The sequence below is a fragment of the Rhamphochromis sp. 'chilingali' genome (genome assembly GCF_963969265.1).
Source record: "Rhamphochromis sp. 'chilingali' genome assembly, chromosome: 13".
Classification (NCBI taxonomy): domain Eukaryota; kingdom Metazoa; phylum Chordata; class Actinopteri; order Cichliformes; family Cichlidae; genus Rhamphochromis; species Rhamphochromis sp. 'chilingali'.
The window spans coordinates 2182856-2206833 of NC_137940.1; the positions used below are offsets into that span (position 1 = coordinate 2182856).

Genomic DNA, 23978 nt, shown 5'->3' on the forward strand with positions numbered 1-23978 from the left:
AGACTTTAAATCATCAAATAAATATAAATTTTAAATTGTTATTGATCCTTTACCCCGAGTCCTAAAGTGTATATTTATTTTCTTACTCTTCTTATATATACTGTTGGTTTACTTGCACTGCTGTAACTGGAGCCTCGTCGTCTCGTCTCTCTATATCCTGGACTGCATGTAGCGGAGATGACAATAAAGTTTACTTTGACTTCAGCAGCGAGCATGCGCACCGAGGGCTCTCGCGCTCACTTTTCGGGTATAGAATTTCGAAAAAGACATCGGTGCAAATTATAAGTCTGTATCATGATGTCTGGTGTTTTCGTGTTTGTATTTATTTTCTTTTATTTTGCGAGTTGGTTATTAGACGCTGCCCCAGCCGGTCAGAGACTCCCCCGCCGCCCCGCCCTCTCCTCCCTGAGCCGCAAGCAGCAGGCGCACCTCGCAAACGGAGGGCGCCCTTACTCCCAGCAAATGGGCGATAGAAAACCGATCGGTGCCTGTGACATCCCCGCTATGCGCTGGCATGACGTCGGGCAGCATGAGTGCGAGTAAATGGGCGTAATGCCGCCCCCCACCACAATGCCGCCGCGGGCAAGCGCCCGTGTCGCCCTTATCAAAAACCGCTGCTGACATAATGTGGATCCGAAGGTCCACAATTGGCCTACCTGGGGTTGAAAGTCTCGATAAATGCAGAGCGTTTCGGCGGGTACACCGGCTTCCGCGAGTGTGCCGCTTATTTTGAGCGATGAAAAGATAATAAAATATAATTTTATTTTTATATTTCAATATCACAATAATCTTCCAATTTAGAACTACAAGTTAAAAAAGAACTAACATAAATAAATTACACTTCAGCTAAATACTTTAATTTATTTCCCCAAACCACGCGGAGCCGCAGCTTGCTGACCCCTGATCTAACGTAGGTGTTTTTGTTCAGTTATCCGTGAGACCGGGCAGCACGGTGGCGCAGTGATTAGCTCTCTTGTAGTGATGTGCGGATCGATCCTGAAATATCGATTCCTCCGATACCAATCATTTATGTTCTAGAATCGATTCTCACATTAAAATATCGATATTTTAGTAATTTAGAGTAAATTTGTAGTTTATCATTAACAGGAACACAGTGGAAAGAAACTATAACATTCGGATTGTCTACATTCAAAGGAACTACTTCCTCCTCCGCCTTTCATAGTTATGTGCGAAATACGGCTGTATAAATGTCTCGCAGCCCCTTGGCGCGCGCACTCACAACAATGGCTGAGCGTAATTGAAGTCATGTGCGGACGTATTTTACCTCCACACACAGCTGAGACGTGGTTTGCGATACATGTGGCAAAAAAGTGCTCCAAGAGTGAGGTGTTGTGGCCATACTAGGGAGACATTCAAAAGGGCTGTTGGAGGGGGGGTGTAAATAATTTTACAGGGTTTATTTATCGGATAAAATACGTTAAATGTCACCGTTATTATTGGCCGGCCCGGAAACAGCGGGGGTGTCCAAATTCAGAGGCTGCTTCCACCTGAGGACCCGGCCTTCGCGGTCTAAAGAAAGCCGGGTAGTACGTCACGAGCTCCCTCGGTGGAGTGAAACTCTGCCGTCTGCTCCTTGCTATCTAAAATATAACCGGGCACTGACGTAAACTCTCGACCGTCTCACACTTCTGTTTAACCACGTTTATTCAGCTGTGTGAAAACCCCGGAGGAACCCTTCCGAAGGATTAATAAAGTCAAATTTAATTTAATCAAATCTAATAACTTTAATCTCAGCCAAACCAATTTACTCACGAACAAATAAAACACCGAAAAAGCCAAACAATAACATTTTTAAGTTATCAAAGTGACTTGTATATCATGTTTAACCCGATTAGGGAAAGAGGGGGGGGGGGGGGGGGGGTTGAAGACGATGTGTCGGCTCAGATATTTGAAGTTTACACAGCTACATTCTCACCTGAAAATATGTTAAAAGTTTTTTTGCGACCCAAAAAGAGAAATAAGAGTAATATTAAAACTAAGTTGCTGCTGCCATTGTTGGAAACTGGAATTGGCTGGGCCACGCTATGAATTCTGCAATATGATTTTTCAATTTTGTTGTCCTAGAAAATCGGGCGAAATTCGGGAGAATGGTGGCTCCGGGAGATTTTCGGGAGGGGCACTGAAATTCGGTATTCTCTCGGAAAAATCGGGAGGGTTGGCATGTATGGTTGTGGCAATATCACTAACCTTGTCAAACACCTCAGAGTAAATCATATCACAGAATATGACGAGCGTATGTTGAGGCGAACTGAAGAGGAGGAGAGAGTCAGGTGCTGCTAGGGCAAGACAGACGTCTCTCATGGAGTCCTTTAGTGCTGCAGGCAGGCAAAGTGTTCAAATAGCACAACTTCATTTTTTTAATTTCTATATGATGAACCCTACATTATTAAGTGATAAGAACAAATAATCTGATGTCCTGTAATCATTATGATGCTATAATTTGAGATACAATAAATAAAATAAGTTTTTGTACAAAGTATCGGTATCGGATCAGTATCGCCGATACCACCCTGAATATTACTTGGTATCGGATCGGAAAGAAAATCAGTGGTATCGCACATCACTACTCTCTTGTCTCACAGCAACGTGCTGAGTTCAACTGCACCACCTGATCGGGCCTGTGGGGGGTTTGCATGTTCGCCCCGTGTTTGCGTGGGTTCTCCCGCTTCCTCTCACAGTTTAAGGTCCATATGCAGTTAGTTAGCGGTGTTAGGTTAATCTAAATTGCCCATAGGTGTGAATGTGAATGGTTGTCTGTGTCGGGCTGGTGACCTGTCCAGGGTGTAAACCACGCCCCCTTTGCTTGACGCACAGATGTGTAAAATAACTAATCGTCGGTGATGAGCAGATGAAGCCTCATAAAGCCTTGAAGCTTTCCATTCAGTTGCTTCAAACAAAGGCTCATTTCTCGAGCTTCATGTGCGCACAAAGCCCCCTGCTGGTCAAAGTCTTTATTGTCGTTTAAATTGTCCGTGATTGCCTCTTGCAACAGTGTAGGCATGGAATGGAAATACAAACACCTTAATTTGATTTTGTGTGGTGAATTCATTCATCTAATGTGTTTTTGATGAACATGTGGATAATGGAAATAAAGCCCTATCAGTGTTAGAATGCATGGCAATAGGATTTCAGTCAATGTTTGATTAAATGTAATAATGAAATGTTAAAACTGTTCCAGTGGTTTCAAAAGACAGTGACTGTGCGTATGAGTACTGGGGTGATGGTAACTTTAGTCATTTTATTAAGAAATAAATATTTTTCTCGCCGTGCTTGGACTCAGTTGATTGATGTTTTTAGAAATAACCTTTCTGGCTCTGGAGAAAACCCTTGCACATGGTGCCAGGAGGCAGGGTTAAACAGGTTAGTTGTACTGCTACACTTGAGAAGGTTCCTCCACCTAACAAATCCCACTTTAAGCCTCGGTGCCACCGCTGCCAAAACATTCACAGCATAATCAGTTGTGCAATCTAATAAAACAGCAAGCAGAGCAGGTGCAGGCTCAGCCAGCATTTTCATATTTTCATCTCTGGGGATTTCTGGATGTGATATATTTAACCAGTTGTTGTGCCAACAGCACCTTCAGTTTTCATTAGTATTTGACTCCTCCCATAGATATTTATTTGTTTGTATTGTATTTGTATTTTTTGTATTTCCTTCTGATATCTGTACCTGAGCTGAGGTAACGCAAAAATTTCCCCGTCGTGGGATCAATAAAGTCTTATTTTATATTGACAGTTGACACTGTCACACACTCCTGACACCTTTTAATTCTGCTGCTTTTTGTTCTTAGTAATATATCTGAATATACTTGAATCAAGATATAGGCCTGTGTTCCTGAACTCACAGTACACACACTACTAACATATGATTTATAAAATATGATCCTGGAAGAGAATATAAAGTATTCAAAATAGGTCAACCTTAAACATAACAAAGTCCAGCAGGAAAGGAAGCTGAGAGATTACTGAAAGAGAAGTAAAGAAAAACACAGTGTAATGAAGGCAGCATGGTGTTAAATAAGGTGTTTGATCATTCTGGTTTATCAAACGTAGAGTACTTGCTACTTTTTCAGTTACTAATAGTTTTTATTGAACATTGCAATGAGCAAAGCTGCTGAAATAAACAACAGAGAGCATCAGTTCAGGCTTACGTTTTTCTTTTACAATATTAATTCATCCATCCATCCATTCGCTTCCGCTTATCCTTTTCAGGGTCGCGGAGGGCGCTGGAGCCTATCCCAGCTGTCATCGGGCGAGAGGCGGGGTACACCCTGGACAGGTCGCCAGTCTGTCGCAGGGCCAACACACAGGGACAGACAACCATTCACACTCACATTCACTCGCACATGCACACCTAGTGGCAATTTGGATTATCCAATTAACCTATCCCCACAAATATTAATTCATTTAACATTTATTTTTACTTCTGGTAGTTTATGCACAGTTTTCCAGTACTACAGTTTTATGTGTAATGAAGTGTTTTGTTTTCATGCTGTTGTATAAATTTCTCCACCACATTAAAGACAAACTGATAAGCATGTTTTGATGGACTGCTGTGTTATAGAGGCAGACCTCATGTCAATGTCAATAATAACCAGTGATTATAACGAAAACTTTGGAGAAAACCATCAATTGTTTATTGTTTCTGCACAACACTGACCTAAAGGGGGCAGCAACACATGTTTAATGCGTATGGCCTGCCGAGAAACTCAGAAGAAGAAGAAGAACAAGCTAACATTGGCTTGTGCTAACGCGTCTCTGGCTGTGTTTAGTACATTTTCTGTGGAGACAGGATGGCTGAGAAGAAGCTTCACGGAGACTTTAGTAGAAACATACTGGTAGGTTAGAACCACCGTGTCAGGCCTTGATAAAGGGGCCAGGTTGTGACTGCGAACCCATTGTGTGGAGTACGGTCTTAGCAGCGGCTGTGCTATCTACTAAGCTAGCTTAAACGAAGGCTTCTTTTAACTTTAAAGTATAATTTAACGAACCTGCCAGTCGTAAAATAACCCGAGTGGTAGCCATCACATTTAAATGGAAGAAAATAAATAATGTGTTCTTTTATTTTTATTAAAAGGTCTATTTGTTTTTCTTATGTTTACCACCAAACATGAATATTCGTGCATGTTGATGACGTAGCGTCCCTGAGTGCACAGTAATTATTGGTTTTACATCCTCACTTCAAACACGCAGGTCTTGAACATAATTGGTATTAGCTTAAAGTGTCCTCAAAGTAGGTCGTGTGGTATGAGTCTCCTACTCCAGTTTACCCATCTTCCCTCATAATGTGTCCAGAACTGAGGTCCCCGCTCGGGATATAGAAGCTCCAGACTTCACGTGGGAGGATATGATACAGCAGTAATGGGTCCAAGGAAGAAGTCTAATAAATTCCACGCTTTGGTGGGCAGCAGTGGGGAAGATCTTGTGCAAAGACTCAGTGAGCCCAAAGACTACATCAATGAGCTGTCCCATGAAGTCCTCTGTCATATATTCAGGTATGCTGCGCTCAGGCTACACTTATCATTTGTCGTATTTACTATGCGTTGTAGAGACCAGTGTGTTGGCTCATTATGCCAGTCAGTATTGGTACCTTTGACTGCCACACACCCACTGGAAAACAAGATAACGTTTGGTCCATGATGGTGACTGTATGTCAAAGAGAACAAGACTGTGGACAAGAATGGACGTAGACTGGGTGGAAAGAGAAGAATGTAACCTGTTAATGTTGCGTAGATGGAAATAGGCAGAAAGGTACACCTACGGCTTCCGTTAGGCAAAGTCAAGCTGTATAATTCAAGCACGGTCTGAGACTAAGTCAGCAGCTCATCTGCATATGTTATTACAGCTCTTACTTCTGGAGCCTTACTGCAGATTTCTCGCTGTGTAAAACAAACCGCGGTGGCTGGAACAGCTGCAAAGTTCGCTTTTCTTTTCTTCATGTCGGAGTTTGTTGATCGGAAGCTTCGATGAAGGACTCCCGCTCGCTTTTCCCAGTAAAAGTTTTAATGGTGATCACAGGAACAGCTTCTGAGATTTTAAACATCGTTGTCTTGTTTGTAGGTACCTGCCCATGAAGGATATCATGTGTATGGAATGTTTATCTAGAAAGCTTCGAGAAGCAGTAACTCTGTACCTGCGAGTGGTCAAGGTGGTGGACCTGTGTGCTGGTCACTGGTGGGAGTATATGCCTTCAGGTACAGTACAACCAGTCTGCCTTTCACCAACATACAACAAAGAGCGTGCTATGGTACCCTTTTTTTGGCATTGCCGTTCCCAAATATGAATTCTGATGTTGTCAGTTTTAATAATGAATGTATCGAGCCTAAGCTCCAGGTCAGGCTGAGAGTTTAGTGGTGTTTTTACTGGCCTGCAAAAATCTTTTATTTTTATATCTTAAAATTTTAAGATATTTACTTAATAACAGTAACTCTATAAAATAATGGTCCTGAATGTTACAAACGGCCCATGTTTCCTTTTAGACTCACTCCTGTTTTGCTGTGTAACTTCTGGTGATGTTTCAGGTCATATTTATGCAGAGTGTTTTTCACCTCCAAGTAAGTTTTAACACCAAAACACAAAGAGCTTTGGTTAGCAGGAGGTCCTGGACGTGTCTAAGTCATACTCTGACAGTGCAATAACATGTGGAGACCCTTAAACACAGAACGGGATAGAGATGCATGTTCAAGCCTTGCAACTTTAAAACTAAAATGAGCAAAAATATCTTTGCTCATATTTCTAATACAGTGGAACGCCGACTTACGAAATGAATTCGTTCCCGAGGGTCTTTCGTTAGTCGAAGCACCCATCGCTCCTTTGGAGTGAACGACAGGCTTTAGGCTACTTGCTAACTGCAACAACAATACGTCGTTCAAGTGGAACAGCGAAGCGCAAATACGAAAGCCAAGAGGGCTGTCACATGATTCGGAAGGCATTGTGGGCTCAGCCAATCAGAGCCGGCGGATTTTGTTACGCAGGCCCGTAACACGGGCAGAAATATTGGCGTTCAGTCCCTGCATAACTTGAATTTTTCGTTAAATGGGGCATTTGTAAGTCAGGGTTCCACTGTACTTTTAACGACTTAGGTTTTTTTCACCTTCTGTTTATATGTGTGTAAATGCGTCCATAGTAACCGGTTTATGCTGCAACCCCCGGGCTTTTGAAACATTGAAAAAAAGGGATTTATTTATGTTTGTTGTGCTTTATCTTTAGGCTTTACAGATAGCAGCTTTTTGCTCCTATTGAAGAAGATGCCAGATCTGGAGCAGCTGTATGGTCTCCACCCACGATACCTGGAAAGGAGACGAATCCGTGGTTTTGAGGCGTTCAGTATTCCAGGAGTCCTGGAGGCTCTGCAAGCCTGCCCAAATCTGCTGGTGGGTAAACAGTATGTGACTGATCTGCTGTGTATTAAATAATTAACACGTGTTTTATGTTCTTTATTTGTTGCTACATTCTCTGACCTGGTAGACTGATGATATGTGTAAAGGCCCTTTGCTGTAGCTAGCGCACGCCGGGTCCCATTTGAAAGAGCCTTAAGGTGTAATCGTTGAGTTACGTTTGCAGTTACCTTCGCTGATGTCATTTCAGGGTGTTGAGACTTCCCACCTGGAGCTGGTGGAAGCCATTTGGAACTACATGCCCCAGGTTCACATTCTCGGAAAGTTCCGCAACCGTAACGGAGCATTTCCCATTCCCGCTGAGAACAAACTCACCGTCCCCATAAATGCCAAGATCCAGACCCTCCATCTGGTGGGTGAGTACAACATAATGACACAGACTTGGTCCAAATACATCAGAGCTACTATCCAAAATTCTGGATGTAAGTCGGCGTCGTGTCTGCTGTTGTGTAGATGTGTGGTTGTTAAAAAGAACAGAAGGATAATCTTAAGGTCTAAAGTATCTGTGTCCTTTTATATTTACCAACCCAGGTGTGAATGTTCCCGAGATCCCCTGCGTGTCCATGCTACGGCACCTTTACCTGAAGTGGGTCCGCCTTACCAAACCACAGCCGTTTAAGGACTTTCTGTGTGTGAGCCTAAGGACCTTTGTTATGCGCAACTGTGCAGGGCCGACCAACTCTCTCAAATACGTTCCCCTGATTACCGGCTTGGCTTCAGCCCGGAACCTCGAGCAGCTGGAGCTGGTACGAGTTCCCTTCTTGGGAGGGCTGATTCAGCACGTGGTGGAGGACAGCTGGAGATCGGGTGAGCAGCTGTTTGTAGACACTGCTGCACTTTCAGTGCATCTTTAAATCACACTGTTGTTCAGTAGGATTGATTCATGCATGGCTTTGCTGTTGTTGTTTTAATGCCTGCGTGTTAGAATTTACATGTTCATGAGTGTCACATGGAAATGAATCACATTACCTGGAAACAATCGTTAACCCTTTAAAACCAGAACCATGAAATTACTACCAGAAATCTTTATTTTTTGATGATGGAGTGTTTGTTGAACCTTTAGACAAAATATATATAGAAATATGTCACATTTTAATCTGCATATATGAGTATTTGTATCACATTTGCTCCATAAGCGATATTTTTGCAGTGGCGTCATTAAAAATGTTTTTTTGAGGGTAAAATAAAAAAGCTACACTGACGATGCAGAAGTCTCAAAAACACATGGATCACATACGATACGCTCGGCTTTGAAGGGTTAAACTCGCAGCCCACGTCACCCCTACTGTGGCGTGAAGAATGTAACGCAGTTTGGACCCCGAGGTGACTTTTGTCGTTCGATTGAATATGGTGACAATACGAGCAGAGAGTCCCAACATGCTGAGGTTGTGTTCGCTCAGTGACACACTAGTGCGCACACTTATGTCTGCAGTTTTATTTAGTTAAACACCACACAGTGACAGAGCTGCTGCCACATGTCTGCACAGGCAGAGAGCACCAGTGTGTTCATTGGGTCGTTCAATGAAAGGCTCCAGTTAACAGGGAGGAAAAAGATGTCTTGTTATACAATATTTGAAATTTAAAACAAAACATTTTCAGAAATCTTTGTTTTCTTGTTTGTTTTCGTGCTGCTTGAACAGTAAAGTGACCGCGACCCTGACGCAGCTTGTTTTCGTCTGTGTTTTATAGCAAAGAGTCTTTCAGGTGTTTTCACTCGTTTGTGTCCGAGCTGTTCAAGAGTCTGTGGATTTACATGACGTGTCCCTACGTTTGTCTTCAGCACTTCAAACACTACTTCACTTCTGTACTGTAGTAATATTTTGCTGTTTGTTTTGATGTTGACGGCGTATCCAGGAGGATTTCGGAACCTCCACACCATTGCGTTTGGAGCCTGTAAGAATGCCCTGGAGGTGGACTTGGGCTACCTCATCATAACTGCTGCTCGCAGGTACCTGCTTACGAACAGTGCTGTGTGAGAGGGATTACAGAATCAGGACATTCTGCTGCATATTTCATAGCTTCAGTGTTCAGATGTGGTTAAAACATAAACAGTAGAGTAAGACGCCAGAAATAACTCAGAATAATATGTGCACCAGGGCAGTGACATTAACAGGTTTGTGACACATTTGACACGATTGGATTATTTGATGTTTGCATGAAGATGCAGGCGTTGCTGAAATTCTCACTTCCTTCTGTGTTTTGTATCAGGCTTCACGAGCTGCGTATCCAGCCTTCACTGACGAAAGATGGAGTCTTCTCAGCTCTCAAGATGGCTGAGCTGGAGTTTCCCCAGTTTGAGACTCTTCATCTGGGTTATGTGGATGAGTTTCTGCTGCAGTGTTAGTGCTTCCTCTCAAATATCTTTTGCTTTGATGAAAAGGCGATAAGCAGCTGACGAAGCCTTAAACCAAGAGGAGAATGAATAGTAACTCTGTAATAAAGCCCCATGTTCAGTACACTGATGATGGAAACGAGGCTTTTCCTGCTTTTATTTAAACTCAGGTAAAATGAGCCATTCGGAGCTGGTGAAATATGGGCTGGCGGATGTTATCGAGAACCCAGGAATCATCACTGATATTGGGATCAAGGTGGTGAATGAGGTGTTCACCAATATTAAATACCTGCTAATCTACAACTGTCCTCACCTCCACAACCCTCACCACTGGATTACTGGTACATTTTTGGTTTTGGTGAATAATAACAAAGCAGCAGAGACAAATGCAGCCTTTATTATGCTGCAGTGTTTTTCCCTCTCACATCATTGGAAAAGTATAGTGTTGTCATGCATTTGGACCATGCTGTCCCCGTTTCTGTCTGCAGATCAGTCCAGATGGAGCCGTCTGGTTGATCTCACTCTGGTTCGCTGTCACGCCATCAAGCTGGAGTCTTTTTCCCAGTTTGTAGAGTTGCTGCCCAGTCTGGAGTTCATCTGTCTGGACCAAATGTTTCGAGAACCACCCAAGGTACGTTTGTTATGGTCGCTTTCTCGAAACGAATCATCCCAGAGACGCGTCGTCTTCAAAGGGAGCAGATTTCAAAAGAACTGCATGGCAAGTGTGTCAGGCTCTTTACAGAGGATCCTGCACTGGTGCATTCATGCAGTGCATCAGTGTGACTGCCGTGCTCTTAATGAACCCGAGTAGCTGGACTCATTTGTACGTGTTAGTCCTGTGCACACAGGGATTTAGTCGTTATCACCTCACAGCAACAATTTGTAATCGTTTGTGTGTTTGTGTGTGCGCACCTGTGTGTTAGGGCTGTGCCAGGGTGGGTCTGAGTGCAGGAACTGGGATCGGTGTGTCCTCAGCACTCGTCAGCAACCAGAACTCAAACAATGACAATGAAGACCACCATCACCACAATGAGCCAAACATGCCTCCCCCACCCATCAACAACATAAACAACCAACGGCGGCGGCAGCAGCAGCAACACGATGGCAAGTCTCACTGGCTTTAATAATTAAATACCAACAATTGTATTAAAATAAACGTCATATGTTTTTAATAATGCTGATGGCCCACAAGTTGGATGTCGGTTAGAAAATGAGGAGGAGTTCTGGAGTAAGTTGGATGAAGCGGTGGAGTGTTCCCAGAGTGGACGGAGTCGTGGTTGGAGCAGTGCTAAAGGACACATGTGCTGGATGGAGATGGCTATGAACACATACTTCAGAAGAGGAGGAACACTGAGTAACATAAGACTAGACGCGCATAGGTAGATTATATCTTATACAGATGGAGGAACCTGAACGAGACTGGAGAGTACACAGTGGTGTCATGGGCCATGAAGTGGTAAAGGAAACTGTCAGGGAGGTGTTTGGTGTTTCCTCTGAGCAGAGGAAGGAGGACGAGGAGACTTGGTGCTGGATGATGGAATGAGAGAGTACAAGAAAGTATTTAAAAGAAGAGATTTGCAAAGAAAAAGTGTGATGGTTAAGAAGACCACAGTAGACATGAGCACTAGGAAAAGGGTGTGTAGTTCGTGGTGTGTGAGGGTGGACACTAAGAAAGAAGAGAAGGATGTGCAGCAGATTTGGTTTATTAAGGATAAAGACGAAATGTTAAAATGAGGAAAGTGTGTGTGTTGAGAAGACAGGAGTGCTGACACACAGCTTTTCTTCTCTGCCTGAGCGCTTAATGCACTACAACATGACTTTTTCACACATTCATACCAGCTTTGTTTTCTGTGCTTAAGTGCTTTCTAGCTAACGTTTATACACGTTGATGGATGAGTCACAGAGGAACTTGAGGCTGGTATCCTGCTCAAGGATGTTTAGCATGCAGACTGGAGCAAACGGGGATCGAACTTTACAATTAATAGTTTCATGGCTGTAGCGATACCTCGTGAGCTACAGCCAGGACTGACTGAGGAACAACCCCCTGTGAGCAAGCACTTGGCAACAGCGGGAAGGATAAACTCCCTTTTAACAGGAAGAAACCTTTAGCAGAACTGGGATCAGGGAAGGGCAGCCATCTAGTCCAGCCCTAACTATATGCTTTAGCAAAAAGGAAAGTTTGAAGCCTAATCTTGAAAGTAGAGATAGTGTCTGTCTCCTGAATCCAAACTGGAAGCTGGTTCCACAGAAGAGGGGCCTGAAAACTGAAGGCTCTGCCTCCCATTCTACTTTTAAATACTCTAGGAACAACAAGTAGGCCTGCAGAGCGAGAGCGAAGTGCTCTAATAGGGTGATATGGTACTACAAGGTCATTAAGATAAGATGGGGCCTGATTATTTAAGACCTTGTATGTGAGGAGCAGGATTTTGAATTCTGGATTTAACAGGAAGCCAAAACAGGAGAAATCTGCTCTCTTTCTAGTCCCTGTCAGGACTCTGGCTGCAGCATTGTGGAGCAGCTAATAAAAGCATGAACTAGTTTTTCAGTGTCCTCTGAGACAGGATATTTCTGATGTTGGAGACATTGCGCAAGAAACCATACTTTTTAAAAAATAGAATAAAATATGTGCATTGAAGGACATGTCCTGGTCAATAATGACTCCAAGGTTCCTCACAGCGTTACTGGAGGCCAAGGTGATGCCATCCAGAGTAAGAACCTGCTTAGAGACCATATTTCTAAGCTTTTCAGGGCCGAGTACAATAACCATATCAGCAAATGCAAGCCCTGATATGAATCCTGTGACAGTTTGACTGTGTGCTTTGTACTTATCGATATAATGTGAGAACGATTAAACCTACCGTGCTGGGATAGTGCCTCGGACTGAATCATTCTTTGTTGCATTAATTTAAGTCAGACTAGAGAAGTGGTTGAAATTCTCAGTGAGGGAGTGCTGTGAGTTATTCATACATGCCTTTCCTGTGTTTACAGAGTCATGTGTATCATGTGTAAACATGATTAGTAAAGTTACACCAATACTCACCATGACCTAAAAAATGCTGAACCAGTCTGGCTGTTTAAACAGATGCTGTCTTGTTTCCGTCGCTGATCCATTGTGGGTGAAAGTCTCAGTCTGCAGTCGCTTAGTTGGAGCTTGGGGGGACAGTCATGCATGTTTTCATCCCTCACTCTTTTTGTTCCAACGCAGCTGTAGGTTGACAGGGCGCAGCGCGTCACACACGGCGTGGAAATGTTTTTCAACCTGTGGTTCTGGCATAGTGCGACCTTTAACCTTCACTTCTTCAGTTATATAAAGTATTTTACTTCGTACGCTGTCGTAGAAGATGATGGACGTAATGTTGAGTTACAGAACTAGTGCTTGTTTTTACAGCACCAGCAGAAGTAAATGGAGTGGAGGAAGAAGATGAAGAGGATGAAGACGAGGTAAAAATGTTCTGTATTTCACCCTGTGAGACCCAACCCATCACAAATAGCCAGAGATAACAGATGTTTATTAACCCTGATAACAAAGCCCATAGAATGTTTTTGCTACATCATGTTGAGTATGATATAGTTCTATGATATAGTTCTATGATATAGTTCTGTGATATAGTTCTGTGATGTAGTTCTATGATATATTTCTATGATATATTTCTATGATATAGTTCTGTGATGTAGTTCTATGATATATTTCTATGATATAGTTCTATGATATAGTTCTGTGATGTAGTTCTATGATATATTTCTATGATATAGTTCTATGATATAGTTCTGTGATGTAGTTCTATGATATATTTCTATGATATAGTTCTATGATATAGTTCTATGATATAGTTCTATGATGTAGTTCTGTGATGTAGTTCTGTGATATATATTTTGTATGGTTGGGTGTTTTTGGCGAATTGTTGTTAACAACAATGTTCACTTTAGACAAAAAGAGTTTGGAAATAATGACAAGTATTGATCATGTTGATGAGACGGAGGTCTCAGAAACGCACGTGTCAAATATGATAGATTGTAGGGCTGATAGTCAGGGTTGGGTTCTGATATGAGTGTTAACTTTCTGGGAAGGAGAACATGGACGTTGAGCCTCAGATCGAGCTGAAGGAAGCAGAGGCTGAAGAAGGCGACATGGCTCCGGGGCCCAGTCACCAGGCTCCAGCATCACAGCCACCTGATGAGGAACAAGCAGGTCCGATGTTGGTCTTTCACTGAACAAAGCAAGCAGTGTTTGGAAAAATGAAGGTATAAATGACATGTCTTGCATACACTTTGCACATTAATATTTGATTTTAATTCCAGGTCCCAGTGGTTTAGTCCAGCAGTGCAGATCAGCTTGTGCCAACGTGCCCAAACCTTCACAGGTCATCTCGGACTCGGACAGCGAGGAAGAGGAAGGCCTTGTTTCCAGGTTAATGCCACCTTCATGTTTGGAGCAGCCGGCCTCATGTACAAAAGGTGATGCACGATACGGCTCACAGCCAGAAGGCACCAGCAAGTGCTTGATGATTGGATCGTGAGATGGTGGACAGACATTCAGGATGTGTTTTGATTCAAGCGTCTTTCTTCATGTATCAGTCCGATATTCTTAATTTGATTGTAATTATGACGGCTTAAAAACTGGCTGCTGGTGTCGAGGTTTGTAAAGGGTGTGTTTCGTCTCCAGGTAAAGGAAAGACTCCGCTGAGGAGGGGCAACAGTGTGGCTATATCCATGGCAGTCGCTGATCAGCCAAAGACTCACGCTGCAGAGAACAGCTGTGAGAAGAGCTGCCAGGTGACCAGTGAACAGATTAAGGCCGACATGAAGGCTGCTACTGAGAGCAGCAGGAGGAGCAGCGGTAAAGGAACTACTACTGAGGCTGTGGAGGCCGCGGCAAGACCAGGAGCTAGCGGGACATCAGAGGATACTCCAGCATCAAGGACTGGAGTAAGGACAATGACCGGCTCATTGGTCAGAGTTGGACCTGCAGGAGCCACATCGGGCCATGCGGGTGGATGTAGGAGCGTGGTGATGGATGCCACCCATGGAACAGCCCCTGACAGAGCTGCGAGTGGCAGAGAGGGCGCAGAGCGACCCTCTGTCCCTCTGAGTTCTGGTCCTGCCAGTGTGGACAGAGTGGAGCCCAGAGGTGGTGCTGTAAAAAATGATCCCAGGAGACCAGGACCTCAGACTGCTCAGGGGAAGAGGCAGCCTTCCTCTGCTGCGAGCTCAGGATCACAGCAGGAGAACTTTGTTCCAAGGCGACCTTTAACCCGATCGTGCACCCGCACGTCCTCTGTGCCGTTGGTCTCAGAGACAGGTAAGACTGGAACAACAGGAATCCAGCTTCTCAGGAGTGAAACTTAAAGCTTTTCTTTCTTCTATTCATGGCTCCGTGCAGATGTTAGTATACATCAGGCTCAGTACATCGCTGTGTTTAAAACCTCTGTGAAGTTGTTTGTGATTCGGTTGCTATTTACTTTTGTTCACTCAGAACAAAATCTGTCACACATGTTAACATGGCCACGCTGATCCAGACATCAGGCAGCATGTGAGAGGTAGATGTGCAACGAATATGAAGATCAGAAGGAGAATCTTTTAGTTTTGGTTGCAGTAGGTCGGGAGGTGGAGCAGGTCATCCACTGATCAGAAGGTCGGTGGTTCGATCCCTGGCTCCCCCAGTCTGTGTCCTTGGGCCAGATACTGAGCCAAGTTTCTCTCCGACCATCAGAGTCTGTGTGTGAGTGTTAGCTGGTGCTTGGATGAATGTTGTGCTACGAAGCTGATTATTAGAGACTGAAGCATTAATTAATGGCAGGACTTTGAGCAGTTTTGTAGGAATGGGGTCTAAAAGACACGTTGATGGTTTGGAGGAAGTAATTATTGAAGTTAACTCAGAAAGATCGACTGGAGAAAAAGAGTGACTTAACATCAGTGGTGCTAAGAGCAGCTGTAGATAATATTACATCTGTGGGATGATTATTGGTCATTTTTCTCTAATGGTTCAAATGTTATTCATGAAGTCGTTACTAGTTAAGGTTAGAGGGATGGTTGGCCCGACAGAGCTCTGACTGTCAGCCTGGCTACAGAGCTGAAGAGAAACCTGGGGTTGTTCTGATTGTCACAGGAGCTGCAGGAGCTGCAGGATCCACAGTCCAACCTAACGAGGATGTGAAATTATTAACAAGATCATTCAGAAGCTAAGCTGAGAAATTTGCCTCAAAAGTGATACGAGTGCGTACGATACGATCCACAAGTTTCTACAGTGATTTGGCTTTTAAGGAATTACATCCGCACGCACACGAACTTTGAGCAGACAGTTTTTGACAAACCTCTACATTCAAACCTGAATAAATGGACTCACGCGTGTCCACGTGGGGTTTTAAAACAAGTTTTACTTTGCCGCTTCAGCTGCACAAATGGAAGCTGTGTTCAGGTTCCTGTGTACAGCTGGGACATCGAGGCTTCCTCTTTGTTGCAGAGCAGCTCTGCTGGGAAACAGATTTACCAAATGTAGTAAATGTTCTGTATAAGTTCTCAGTGACGTTGATCTCACAGTCAGAGGAAGTTTTCTTCTTTTAAATTGGTGCCACGGGTTTGTCTGCTGGCGGCTGAGGTACAAAGCAGTGTTACAGCCACATTAGCAATAAAAATTGTATTGAGCATTTTAAGAAAAAAGACTGAACGCTGTTTTGAGGAAAAAAGTGGAAATCTACTTGGAGGAAAAAGTGAAAATGTGCAGATTACATTGTTGTTTCCACGGCTGCTGCACCGTCAGACACGCTCCGTGCAGAGGAAACAAACTGATCGGCCTCCTTGTGATACAGCCTCTTTATTGCAGGAGTGTGTGACCATCCAGCCTTTTCATGTTGTACAAGTCCACTCTCCCACGTTTGTGGGGTTTTCCATCTGACCTGATTCACCATCTCACAGCAGTGTCTTTTCAGCCTCTTTGCAGGCAGGTGTGTTTAACCTTGGACTCTGTTATTTTGTGTAGATCTTTCCAGAGCCAGGCCTCGAATGGCAGTGAGGAGGAAACGAATGGCTGACAAATCAACCAGCACTTCGGACCCGGTGACTGAGGACGACCATGTGCAGGTACGTGTGCGCTCGGACACAAACACGGGGACTGGCACTTTACTCTGTGATCCAAAGAAAAGCACACAGATGTTTTTGTCCTTGGTTCCTTTCTGGTTAAAGTTTGGTCAAATGGTTCTGCAGTGTGTTTTTATCAAAGATGTACTGAGATGGTTTTGCTTGTATAGATTTTGTCTCTGAAGAGCAAGAACCTGGTGGGAATCACTCTGACCAACTGTGGAATCACTGACCTGGTCCTTAAAGACTGCCCCAAAATGATGTTCATTCACGGTACTCATATTTGATAATTAACTTACATTAATGTTTTGTTCTGCCAAAAACTAAAAACATAAGGTGTGTGCTATCAGAGTGCTTCTAGTCTTTAGTTACTTTTTAACATTTAAAATGAACTGCAGTAGATGTAACTGCAGTAGATGTAACTGCAGTAGATGTGACTGCTGCTACTTTTCTGAGTGTTCGTGCTGCACATGAGCTGTAAAATGTTCTTGCATCTCCCAAGGTTCTTATATTCTGCGTTTGAGAAACGAATTTGTCTGTAAATGAGTCACAAAATTGTCAGTGCTGGTCACTGCATGTTCAAAACAATTAGTCTTCACTCTTGTTTGTTAAGAGATCATGTTTAGGCCAAACAGTGGGAAGGAAAAACTCCCTTTTAACAGGAAGAAACCTCCAGCAGAACCAGGCTCAGGGAGGGGTGGGGCCATCTGCTGTGATTGGTTGGGGTGAGAGAAGGAAGACAGGATAAAGACATGCTGTGGAAGAGAGACAGAGGTTAATAATAACTCATGATTAAATGCAGAGAGGTGTACAGGCGCTCTGTGAAGCACCCAGGAGCCCAGACCTCCTGTGGAGGATTCAGGGTCACCTGGTCCAGCCCTAACTATATGCTTTAGCAAAAAGGAAAGTTTGAAGCCTGATCTTGAAAGTAGAGATAGTGTCTGTCTCCTGAATCCAAACTGGAAGCTGGTTCCACAGAAGAGGGGCCTGAAAACTGAAGGCTCTGCCTCCCATTCTACTTTTAAATACTCTAGGAACAACAAGTCAACACTAACTAGTTTTTTAGCTTCAATCTGAGATGAATGTTTTTAATTTTTGGCAGATTGTGCAAATACAAGAAGTCATTACTAACTTTTGTACTTTTTAAAAATCAAATTGTCGTGTTTCAAACGCTCCAAAGTGCCCGCAACATCTTTGGTTATGCTGAGTTGGAAGGTCTCGAGTAATCAGCGTCTTTGTGTGTTTACACTCTACAGCTACCAGATGCCGCGTGTTAAAGCACCTGAGAGTAGAAAGTGCCCCCATAGTAAACAGATTTGACTACGCTCAGTGTAAGAAGCTAGACATGGAACAGGTCCTGGATCAGATCCTGAGAATGCCCCCTGAGAGGAATCGCATAATCTACATGCGTCCTATGCATCAGGTTGGTGACCTTTGGTCATTAGAAATCTTAACTGCTGGTGTATAAAATGTTGTAATGTCGCAATACTGCAACAAAAAGCACTTTTCCTGTGGCCGGGGTGTCAGACTCACTTCACATGGCGAGCCACATACAGCCACTTCGATCTTACAAAAAGCTTCAGCAAAGACAGAAACTGTAAAAAATAAAGGTTTTTACTGTAGTCGTAAAAAAGCAGGACTGTGCTACAGTGGAAAGTGAAAAACAAACTTGTTAATTACTTTGTGTTGTATGAATGGCAATGATGGAGGTTTTTACCTGTGGGAAAAACTATAAACTTATACAGATGCAGTCGAATGTTCTGCTTGTTTGTGATGAGCAGATCAAACAAGTTGAGCACTATAACTTCATGCAGAGCCTGAGCCATGGCTCTGTGCTGCACACATCTCTGCCATTCACAGACTGTATGGAGTTTATTTTATAGACTACAAGAAAGCGAGAAATGTATGAAAAATAAGAGAAAGGTACACATTGGGCAACATGTGTTATCTACTTACTGCTACTATTACCAGGGAGAACACAGGTGAGGTGTTTGAAACGTTTTGTCCCCCACAATGGGAAAAGGATCAAAATAAAAATGGGGATCACTTTATTCTGCTGGGCGAATGTGGCCCGTGGGCTGTGTTTGACACCCCGGCTCTTCAGACCTTTGGTTGTGCCTGTAAAGCTGTTGACAGCAGATATAACTGTGCTTGCTGAAAACAGCTGGAACATCTGGCTACATAAAAGAGAAGCTCTCAGACTCAGACATGTTCTCTCTGCTAAAATCACGATAACGTTAAACAAGATGAAGATAAACAAATGTTCGTCTCATTTTCCAGACACTTCTATGTGAAACACTCAGTGTAATTCTGTCTGTCTCATGTTGTCAGATTGACTCGGTAGCATTGGAGCGCCAGCTGTTCCAGGGGCCGTATCCTTACCACATCGCTATAGTGCACGAATTCAGCAACCCGCCAAATATACGCAACAAAGTTCGCATTCGCAGTTGGATGGACACCATAGCTAACATCAGCCAGTGAGTAGTGTCACATGCAACATTACACAAGACAGCAGTGGGCTGCTGTGTGTGTGCGTGGACGTGTCTGTGTGTGCGTGGGTGGATGCGTGTGTGCGTGGGTGGATGTGGGTGCGTCTGAGCGTGGATGTGGATGCGTCTGTGCGTGCGTGGGTGGGTGCGTGTGTGCGTGCGTACATGTGTCCGTGCGTGGGTGTGGGGCCTTTGATGGTAGTGTTTCGTCAGCATAACAGCTGCTGTGGACTTCAGTAACACATTTGCTTATAGGGCCACTGATCTGTTATAGTCACACGTGTTACATGAACAGGGTTGTGTTGCTGCTTTTATTTACCAAACTTCAGAAAACTGAAGGGTTCTTGTACAGATGTAGATGAAGCAGGTACTAGCAGCCAGCAGCTGGACGATGATCCGGGTGATCTGGATGTTGGACTCCTTCATGGGGCTGCAGTGGGACATGGTCTGAACCGAGGGCATCCCAGGAGGTAATAACGGTGCAGACGACAGGGCGGTCGAGCCCTCTTACCTGCTGGGACAAAGTGTCCCTCAGCCCTCTGTTCGAGGTGTCCATCTGCATGAATGAAGGGGAGTCAGACGTTAGGTGTGTGAAGCAGGGGTCCCCCCTTCTTTACCTGCACAGATGCTACCTGGCACTGCTCCATGCACAAGTTTGGCATGATTGATCGATCGATTGAATCTGCAGTGATAACTGTCCCCAAGAACCGCCTCACCTCTCTTTTGGTCTTGGGATACAGGCTGTTGTTTTCTCCGCCTGAGGACGTCTTCAGAGTGGTACCCCAAATACTGCACCTCCATCTGTCCAACGGCACACTTCTTCAGGTTGGCTGTGAGCCCTACCTGCTCCAGAGGTTTTAGAACAGTGGCCAATCGCTGGAGGCGGCGGGGCCTCACGAGAAGGCCCTGCCATCTCCTCCTCCCCAAAGCCGGCGTCGCACGACCTCGTGTCACCACTGAGTACAGCTCAGACACTACAAGCCCCGCCCACAAGCTTCCACTAAAGGTTTTTAAAGCGCATCTCTCAATCCCAATCCGTCGACGCCGTTCAGAGATGCTGCAGCCTTTACTGCGTTTTGCCCTTGTATTTATTTGTAGTGGCACTATGGGATATTTGTGTATGTCCCCATGCACGCACCTAACCTCCACCTGCTCTGCCTCCACCAATGGCCCTGGCTGAACCAGGGTCTGCGTGCAGCCCTATTCCATCCCCATATACCCTCTTGGCACCTTACCAGTACGTCCCTCCTGGACCGGTGGAAGGTGTTGGAGGGCTGGTGCCCCACCTGTCCCACCTCCATCAGCAGGCACTCCTGGCGCTGGTGTCCCGGCCGCCCACACCTCCAGCACTTCCGCTTCAGCATTTGCGAGGCTCCCTGCGAGTTAGGACATCGCCTTTAGTTGGTGGAAGGTGCGGGGCGATGGTGGCGAGCGAGTTAGAGGCTGGCAGTCGTGGCAGCTTCTCCACAGCCAGCACGGTTGACGTAGAGCCCCGACCAGCTGTGGCTGCTCCAAGGGTGACCCGGCCACTATGTCAGGTTTGCACTCGGCCTGGATCCACCACTGTCTGCATGGTGGTTAGATCCACCAGCATCGTGGCCACTACCTCTACTGGCTGTACTGGTTGCAGGCCCAACACATGCACACTGTTGCTCTGTTTTATTTTAAGCTTTTTTCCAAGTTTGCTCTGTGCAGGACTCGTTCCTGCTGCAGCTCGCTCCTCCGGGTCCAGCTGGCTCCTGAAATAGCAGGAAATTATCACCAAATCATTCCCACCTGTGCTGCCAGCCTCCTGGCACTGCCCCCGAACCCTACTGCACCACCGCTCTGCAGTGGAGCTGCAGACCACATCCCCACCACAGATGGCTGTGGCCTATACTGTGTCCACGCGCTTAAAACAAGCGTGACTGGTTATTCTCAGCACAGACGTTAATGAGCAAGTTTCAAACAAGAAAGAGCAAAACGAAACAAAAATGGAACAGTGGTCATTAGTAAGGGAGTTATGTACTGTCTATAGAGTCACTGCTCTTTATGAAGCCAAATTTCAGTTTTTCATATATGTGTGTTTGTCTCTAACAGAGAGCTAATAAAGTACGAGTTCTTCCCAGAAGCCACCAGGACAGAAGAGGATGTGAAAAAGTTTCCCAGATACCCCTGGGGCCGAGACATCTACACACTGGAGGGTAACGTGTTTACGTCACATCGCTTGTTGAATTTTTTTTCATAAGTGCTTGCTTATATTCTGCCTCCTCTGGGAGTCGAGGTTTGTTTTTGGTCAGTGACGTTATGGAAGGAAGGATCTGTTTGGTGTAGTTTCACACTGAGCCGGGCTCAGGTGGGAGGAAAGGTGCACCGCTCTAAACGTCACTGTTTTATCATCTCTGATCTTGTTTCTGTGTGGATGTAAATGTGAGAAAAGTGATGGCGAGTCTGTAGTGTATTGATTGTTACTGGCCATCTACAGATGGTTTTCACTGCCTCACCCAGCTGATCATTCCTGGGTCAGCTGACTGCTTGCTCTACCTTTGCAGCCACACTGATAAAATCCACCCTGGATGTAGAAACTTCTCTTCCTTGTTTGAATAGCAGTGACTTATTTACTACACTGGTGAACTAGCGCACTGAAGGAGTTACTGACAGGCTAGTTCTTAAGCTCCTCATCAAACACACACTACCGCTCAAACGTTTTACAAAAAAAGTTTTTCCAGTTTTTATTGAAAATCATACAGTTTAATGTCTCATTGCATTTTGAAATGAAAGCATAGGACAAATAAGAAGTTAGAGTGAAAAAACTATCAAAATCAGTTTATAGACCAAATATATTCTGACTCATCAAAGTCGCCCCCTGTGATATAACAGCTGAACACAGCCGTGGCTTCTTTCTACAACACAAATCAAATCTTCTCCCACATCTGGAGCAGATGTTCCCATGAATGTGGACCTTGTAGCTGCTTTGCTTTCGCTCTTCTGTCCAGTTCAAACCAGCTCGATGGGTTTAGGTCTGGAGACTGTGCCGGACCTCCATGTTTCCAAGCTCATCTTGTTCTTTGTTCCTGAGGTGGTTCTGCCACAGCTTGGACTGTGTGGGGTCTTTATCCTGCTGTAGGATGAAGCCCTGACCAACTCGGTGCATGTAGGAAGTAACAGCAGCAGCTTTCAAGGCTGATCAGCCTCCGTTGCTGCAGAACAGATTTAAAATGTTTACCCGTGTTGTCCCTGAAAAAGGCCTTTTTGTATAATTGTGAAATGTACATTATTTTACAGTTTTGGTGACCTTACCTTTGTTTTAAACCGCTGGCAGCTCAACACTTACCTTTGTACCATTTCAAGCTGTTCACTGGACTTGAACGACTGCAATAAATAACTGTATAACTGTTCTCAGACGTTTGACTGGTAGTGCATGTTCTCACCATCAACTCTTTGTGATGTCACTGCTCAGGATTGGTGGATGGAGCGCCCTACAGCATGATAACAGACTTCCCTTGGCTCAGGACCCTGAGAGCAGCGGATCCTAACGGCTATTCCCGCTACGACTTTGAAGACGATGAAAGCAGTGAGTGCGTCAGTCTGTCAGCAGTTTCTCCGTGCGGCTGCTCTCTGTACTCAAACGGTTTTCTCTCCTGTGTTAGCCACTATCTACGCCCCACGGCGCAAAGGACAGCTGTCGGCTGACATCTGCATGGAGACCATTGGGGAAGAGATCTCGGAGCGGCGGCAGAGCAAAAGAGGAGTGTTTCAGAGAGTAGTGGTCCTCTTCCTTCATCACTGTGATACTCCAGGCGAACCCGTGGATGACGACTACATCTAGAAACCAAAGACCGAGAACCAGAAGGATGTCAGCCTCGACGCTCGGGCTTCTGACTGAAAACACTTGGTTTTATTAAAAAATGAGAAAGTTGGTTTCCTGTTGAAAGCTGCAGGTCAGCACTGACATGCACATAATATTTAATGACTCTTCAGTAGCATTACGGAGGAACAGCAGAGTCTAAGGCTGCTCACAAGGGGGCGCTAATGAGCTGGACAGTGAAACGTGGACACTGTGGGGAGAGGGTGATGATGATGTTTCATTTGGCTCACACCGAAGGCCGACTCTTTTCAATTCTTTGAAAAAATACAAGAACATGCCTTCAATCTTTATTTGGGGGATTTGATAAGCTCGAGATCTGTGCTGGTTTTCTCTTTTATCATACACGACTCTGAACGTATGGTAACTCATTAATTCCAAGAGTAAATAAAAAAGGGTCAAACATGTGACGTTGTTGATTTTGTTCCAAATAAAGGCTCGAGTCCTCCTGCCTTCGCTGGCAGCATTGTCTGCACGACTGCAGTTTTCTGTCGCACTGCAGTTGGGAAGCGTTCCCGTGTCGCTGTTTGTCGAGTTTGTTTCATCAGAAAGCAGAATAAGCAGAGACCTGTTTGTTGCTGAAGGATATGTAAAACAACTTGATGGTTGACCGTCAGTCACCTCTGCACCTTTTGAAGCTCCTCTGTCGGAGCTACAGTCGCATCGTGTGATTGAGTGAGAATATAGATATGTAGCTCTTAATGTTGACCTGACGTATTCACATTGCACACTCGGAGCTAACTCTGTGTTGTCAGAACCAATCAGAGGGCCCGTCTCCTAGCATCCTTCTGTGGCACATCTAAAGTTGTGCTGATATAAGCT

At 44.6% G+C, this 23978-nt stretch overlaps 1 protein-coding gene across 2 annotated transcripts; it reads left to right on the top strand.

Annotated features, from left to right (window-relative positions):
• Positions 1-4702: 4702 nt before the first annotated feature.
• Positions 4703-23240, top strand: fbxo38 (F-box protein 38). 2 transcript variants are annotated; one of them, XM_080900189.1, is made up of 22 exons: positions 4703-4858; positions 5316-5515; positions 6081-6214; positions 7230-7393; positions 7608-7773; positions 7949-8224; positions 9272-9365; positions 9626-9756; positions 9920-10090; positions 10238-10380; positions 10673-10853; positions 13138-13190; positions 13818-13938; positions 14049-14204; positions 14413-15048; positions 16726-16826; positions 16994-17096; positions 18080-18246; positions 19155-19300; positions 21392-21495; positions 22752-22865; positions 22942-23240. In XM_080900189.1, exons 2-22 carry the CDS (start codon positions 5382-5384, stop codon positions 23118-23120), a joined length of 3474 nt encoding a protein of 1157 aa, XP_080756315.1. In that variant the 5' UTR covers positions 4703-4858; positions 5316-5381; the 3' UTR covers positions 23121-23240. The 2 variants fall into 2 exon arrangements, with proteins under 2 accessions (XP_080756315.1, XP_080756316.1); XM_080900190.1 differs by having other exon boundaries at positions 13821-13938.
• Positions 23241-23978: the final 738 nt, after the last annotated feature.

Coding starts and splice junctions, on each gene's coding strand:
- fbxo38 (XM_080900189.1), top strand. CDS start 5,382: ATGGGTCCAAGGAAGAAGTCTAATAAATTCCACGCTTTGGTGGGCAGC. Junction 13,939..14,048: donor ACCTGATGAGGAACAAGCAG/GTCCGATGTTGG, acceptor TTTTAATTCCAG/GTCCCAGTGGTTTAGTCCAG. Junction 18,247..19,154: donor ACATGCGTCCTATGCATCAG/GTTGGTGACCTT, acceptor TCATGTTGTCAG/ATTGACTCGGTAGCATTGGA.